The 6,403-nt window shown below is 41.4% G+C and overlaps 1 protein-coding gene across 1 annotated transcript; it reads left to right on the top strand.

Annotated features, from left to right (window-relative positions):
* Window positions 1-3,216: 3,216 nt before the first annotated feature.
* On the top strand, window positions 3,217-4,659 carry LOC149298735 (DNA-directed RNA polymerase I subunit RPA12-like). The gene is made up of 4 exons (XM_089487240.1): window positions 3,217-3,346; window positions 3,470-3,573; window positions 3,711-3,820; window positions 4,635-4,659. Exons 1-4 carry the CDS (start codon window positions 3,217-3,219, stop codon window positions 4,657-4,659), a joined length of 369 nt encoding a protein of 122 aa, XP_089343366.1.
* Window positions 4,660-6,403: the final 1,744 nt, after the last annotated feature.

Genomic DNA, 6,403 nt, shown 5'->3' with positions numbered 1-6,403 from the left:
TCCTCTTGGTCCGTTGCTTTAGTGGAACCCCACTTGTACGGGACGGACGGGAATATAGGAAGCGTGGTTCTTCGTGTATTAAAACGAGTACAGCACTTATTTCTTGTTTTATATATATATATATATATTTGTATATATATCTTACACACGCGTATTTATATTTGTGTATATATGTACATATAATCTTACACACACACGTGTATTTATATTTGTGTGTGTATGTATATATATATACACACACACACACACGTGTGTATTTATATTTGTGTATGTATGTATATATATACCTCGATCAGCCGTAACATTATGACCACCGACAGGTGAAGTGAATAAAACTGATAATCTTGTTATCGTGGTACCTGTCTGTGAGTGGGATGTATTAGGCAGCAAGTGAACATTTCGTCGTGATGGCTGATTTGTGCTAGAAGCAGGAAAAATGGGCATACGAAAGGATCTGAGCGACTTTGATAAGGGAAAAATTGTGATGGATAGACGACTGGGTCAGAGCGTCTCCAAAACTGCAGCTCTTATGGGATGTACCGGGTATCCAGTGGTCCAAGAAAGGAAAAGAGGTGGACCGTCGATAGGGTCATGGGCAGCCAAGGCTCATTGATGCACATGGGGTGAAAGCTGGCCTGTGTGATCAAATCTAACAGATGATTAGTTTGTTAGGGATTGCAGTTTGTTGCTTATGAAGCTGTGAACCCACAGACCAGTCAGAGTGCCCATGATGAACCATGTCCTCTGCCCAAAGTACCTACAATGGGCATGTGAGCATAAAAAGAACTGGACCAGTAATGGAAGAAGGTGGGCTGGTCTGAGGAATCAAGTTTTATTTTCCATCTCCTGGGTGGCCGGGTGTGTGTGCCGGTGTATGGCACTGGAATGAACTATGCTATTCATGTAGAAGTTACTTTGGCACGTGCCACCTGGCATTCTTGCTGAGCATGTACACAGTATTCCCTGATGGCATTGGGCCTCTTTCAGCAGGATAATGCACACAAAGCAGAACACAACAAATTCAAGGTGTAGACTTAGCCTCCAAATTTCCCATATTTCCATCCAATCGAGCTTCTGTGGCGGACCAACAAGTCTGATCTATGGAGCCCCCACCTTGCAGAATACAGGATATGCTGCCAACATCTTGGTGCCAGATACCACAGCACACCTTCAGAGGTCTAGTGGAGTCCATGCCACTCGACGGGTCAGGGTTGTTTTGGCGGCAATGTTCGGCAGGTGGTCATAATTTACTGACTGGGTGTGTGTGTATATATAGATAGATATATATATAAAAGTGGGACACTTGGAGGGTACAGCTTTATATATATAAAGCTGTAAACTCCATGTGTCCAACTTTTAGCAGTTACTGATGCATAGATAAACAGTAATTCAGTGTCTAAATGCTTTACTTTGTTGCTTAAATAATCAAGAGGTCATATGAGCACATATAACAAATGTAAATATCCCTATTATGCCTTTTGAAATGTCCAGCTCATGGATTTTCCTGTACAGACGAAGGGCCAACTCCAGAGAGCTTATCAATTAGAAGGGCTGAGGCAACCGAGCATAATTAAACTAACGGTCATGTTTTTTTCCCAGTGCTTTCTCCATTTGTGATGGTGTCTGGTCCAACTGTAGAGTGTCATGCCACTATAGTGTGAAATTTTAATTAATTTTAATTGTGTCTTGTGACAATTTGGAAATTGCAATTTTTACTGTCTTAAACATATACGGTATTTTTGGGATAATTAGACATTGTCAGTAGAATGACCACAAGTCCTGAATTGGCTGGGCCAAGACTCTTGGAATATCAAGGGCTGTCCCAAGTGCTTGGAAACTACATTGAAAACCACATATAGGAGTCTACTTACTAAAAGGAGAGTTGTTGAGAGTTTATATGAGAGTTGAGGTTTCAACTCTCCCACTTTCCTATTCATTAGGAAGGACCAGCACTGGCAGGTTGAGTGAGGAGAAGACATCTCTGCTTTTCAGCCTGAATGAGGTATCAATGAGGATCTGGTCGAGTCACCTGTGTGAACGCGAGATCACCCTGGCCATAATCTTGACTAAATTCTCTGGAGTACAAGTGGGCTAAAGCCCCATGAAACCGGCAAAAAAACATAAACTGCATATATATGCAGGAAAAGGAATATATACCAAATGCAAGAAATCTGGGAAACAGAGATACTGGCTGGTTGGGGGTATTGCAAGAAAATGCTTATCACATCTGTTTCGGTGTATTTTTCAGTGCATGAGACTGTATATACCTGTCATAGACATTCCCATTTTATTAGAGTCGGGAGGTGAAATTGCGCAGTGACGCTAGAGGGAGCTGTGGCTCGTGGAGTCCACATTCGGCGTCTCGCTGGTTTCCGCTCCAAACCCACGTGAGGTGTATGTACAGTTAGGGTCCGGCATGTTGAATTAGTGGCTGATGATTATATCATTTCCGGGAAGTCCAAAAGACGTTGGCTTCGAGGTAAGGAAAATAGAAACATATCTCGAGTCAAAGCTGTATTTCTGCAGCCATGCTGATTTGGGGTGGGGGGGAGACACAAAAAACCCATGCCATGTCACCGTGGCAGAAAGACAGACGTTAATGCGAAAAGAGTAACGAAGGCATTTATAGAAATGTAGATTCTAGAGCGCTTTCATTAAAACACTTACACATTGATGTAGTGCCAGTCAAAGGACATTTACATACACGGGGAAGTTGGCAGAGGCGGGAAAAGGCATAATGTTTCTGCAGTGTCTGTTTCATTCTATATTGTTACATTTATTTCCGCGTTAATCATTTACAAATAAACATTTCTCCTCTGCCGCTCCTAAGGATTGATTTATCCTGTGTGACTGTAAAACAAATTTCATGAGCCAGTGTGTGTGTAAAGGGTTGACAGTACCATTTGAAGATGAGTTGTGTTTCAGCTTCTTGACGTCATTATACATTATTAAGAACTGCCCCCCCCCCCAATTCAGCTGTAGGAAGAGCTTGGCTGGCCCTGTGTTATGTATACTTAAATCAGAGAAGTTTATTTTCTTTACACATTGAATTATGCAGGGCCAGCATAAATCTTCACAAAATAAAATCCTCCCAGTTTTGGCCTTTAATAACGAATATTCAAGATGGGGAATTCTTGAGGGACATGCATTGAGGGTTTCTGGATATGAAATTATTAGCCATTATTTCACTGGGCTTCATTGTGCCGTTGTTTTAGGATGGAGGTTCCACCTACGTGCTTTTCGTCAGAATACGATTTCTGCTCTGACTGCGGTTCTGTGCTGCCTCCCCCAGGTCTCCAGGATACAGTAACGTGCCCTCGATGTTCAAATCGTACACAAGTAACAGGTCAGGGCAACAGATTTTGGTTGTATTTGCTAACTAATATCTCAATCTTGTATTCTATAACAGACATCGTCTCGTAGGATCATGCTTTTGCTACACGTCTCACATTTAGATTCTCTTTTTCAGCGTTCCTCGGGAAGTATGTTCAGACGTCTGTGGTGTTTAACAACCTCGATACCCTTGCGCTGCCAAATGAGACTGATGAGACAGGCGCATTAAAAGGACCACTGGTAAGAGCTAAATAGTCTTCATTTTTTTTAATCTCTGCAGACGTTCCCCTTCTCAACTGCTACTGAAGACAAAATAATCTTTTCCCCATGTGATATTATATTTTTTGTTTTGTTTTTAACATTTTCTTTTTGGGCAGATTGACAGGCGTTGCTCACGCTGTGGATTTGAGAAAATGGTTTATCACACCAGACAAATGCGATCTGCAGATGAGGGTCAGACTGTGTTCTATACCTGTACACAGTGCCGGTAAGAATAGATATATTGCCTTGTCCTTTTAAAATCTTGCTATAGTCATGTAAAAAATTCCTTGCATAACACAATAGATGTGATATCTCTATCAAGAGTAAAAAGTACAATCTATAGTTTTAATATATTAAGCTACTTATGGTAAAAGTTGTGACATAGTAATTTCCCAAATACATATTTCTGTCCTTTGTTGAAATGTGAATTAAAATTGTTTTAATTCCCACTGATCTATTTCTTCAATTGGCACTCGCATCAAGCGCTGTTACACACTGTTGGTAAGCAGGAAGCATTTAATGCTGACTTCTGACAGGGGACAGTCCAGGCTGTCAATAGGGACATCTCCCCATCTATGACAGCGCCATGTTTAAAGTCACTGAGCTCTTCAGTATGACCCATTCTACTGCCAATATTTGTCTATGGAGATGGCTGCCTATGTGCTTGACTTTATACAAGTGTTGGTAACGGGGTGGCTAAAGCAAATAAACTCAATAGTTAGAAGGAGTGTCCCAATACTTTTGGTTGTATAGTATATATATTTTGCAGGTGTTTGATATCATGTCTGCCGCTACCAAAGGCATAGCAATGACATATCGGGAAAATCTCCCTATGATCCCTCACTATATATTTTTATATTGGTGTGCGAGTTAAGGATAAGGGAAAATCTGGAATGTGTTCAGAATTAAGATAAATTGATAAAATAAATTGTATTTTTTTATTTTCCATATTGAAAGCTATTCTTAGTATGTTGTCTTTTTTTTTTTTTCCTTCTATTTGCGATTCTTTCTACATTTATGGCCTTTTTCAATCATTTCAGTTTCCAGGAAAAGGAAGATTCTTGATGCCCTAATATACAGTGTGAGATAATGTGATGGCAACATATTGACTAATGGAGATGGATCAACCCGTCCCGTGGTTATGTGTAATCTCTTTGTAAATAAAGCATTATTTTTTTGTAGCGGTTTCCCGTGTTTTTTTTTTTTTTGCTTACACAATCATTCTTTAAGTAGTCAGGTGGGATTAATTTACCCAGATTAACCCCTTCGCGACTTTTGCCGGTTCAGGACCGTCATAACAAGAAGGTCACTAAATGACCTTTGACGGTCCTGAACCGTCAAAAAATTAAATAAGCTTAGAAAGTGATCAAGGATCACTTTCTTCGCTTAAACGGCCCTGCTGCAATGCCTCGATGTCGAGGCATTCAGCAAGGCCGAGATCGGCATCGGGGGCCATGTCTGGCCCCTCCCCGGGGCGTCAACAGCCGCCATACATTGTATGGCGGCGGACGCCCGTTTTAAAAGCGTTTAGGAGGCGATCAACGATGGTGTCGCTGGAATGCCTCGATCAGGAGGCATCCAGCGACACCAAACACTTACCTCTGGGATAAAGACGAAAAAGTTCGCTAGAGGGTCTCCAGACCCTCTAGAGAACTGGCTCCACTTGCTGGTTGAATACAGGTACTGCATTCAACCATGCAAGTCAATGGAGCCCAGCTTTCTAATCACTATGTGATTAGTAAAATATTCAAAAAAAATAAAAATAAATAAAAAATATAAAAAAAGTATTAAAAAAATAAAATTAAAAAATAAAGTTTATTATTTTGAGCAAGTGCTAAAATTTCTCAAAAATCTCAACAAAGAGTTAAAATAAAAGCACTTCAAATACCCAAGGGGTGTCTAATACCGTATTTGCTCGATTATAAGACGACCCTGATTATAAGACGACCCCCCAAAATCTGAATATTGACTTAGGAAAAAAAGAAAAAGCCTGAATATAAGACGACCCTAACGGAAAAAAGTTTTACCAGTAAATGTTAATTCATGTAAACTATTTTTTTTAATAAAAGCTATGATTGAGAAAAATATTTTTTTTGTTTTTATTTCTTGTATTTTCCAACCTGTCCCCCAGTTACGCACATCTGCCCCCAGGCTTGCCACTCCAATATGGCACTGTGGCCCATGATATGCCTTTTAACCCTCTATATGCCACTGTGCCCCATGGTATGCCTTTTGACCCCCTATGTGCCACTCTGCCTCCAGAAATGCCTTATACCCCTATATGCCACTCTGCCTCCAGAAATGCCTTATACCCCTATATCCCATTCTGGCATTTAGGGGGTTAAAATGCATATTATGGGGCAGTGTGGCATATAGGGAGGTATAAGGCATTTCAGGAGGCAGAGTGGCATTAAGGGAGTTAAAAGGCATTGTATAGAGCACTTTGCCTCCAGAAATGCCTTATACCCCTATATGCCACTCTGGCATTTAGGGGGTTAAAATGCATATTATGGGGCAGAGTGGCATATAGGTGTATAAGGCATTTCAGGAGGCAGAGTGCTCTATTAAATGCCCCCTTAACGCCACTCCAGAAATGCCCTATGCCCCCATTTAACACACACCCTATACCCCCATTTAACTAACACACACACACACACACACTCTCCCCTCCCCTCCCCTCTCAGCCCTCTCTTACCGGTGCTTCCAGCCGGGGCAGCGGGTTGACGTCGCCTTCTGCTGCAGCCGGAAGGAGGTGGAGTTGGCAGCGGGGGTTTGTATCCGTCCGTCGCGTATACTTTCCCCGGCTGTC

Source organism: Sceloporus occidentalis, unplaced genomic scaffold (genome assembly GCF_023333645.1).
Source record: "Sceloporus occidentalis isolate IW3139 unplaced genomic scaffold, rSceOcc1.0.p SCAF_31, whole genome shotgun sequence".
In the NCBI taxonomy this organism is placed as follows: Eukaryota; Metazoa; Chordata; class Lepidosauria; order Squamata; family Phrynosomatidae; genus Sceloporus; species Sceloporus occidentalis.
Note: the sequence above shows the minus strand (reverse complement) of the source record. Positions and strands in the feature narration are given on the sequence as shown.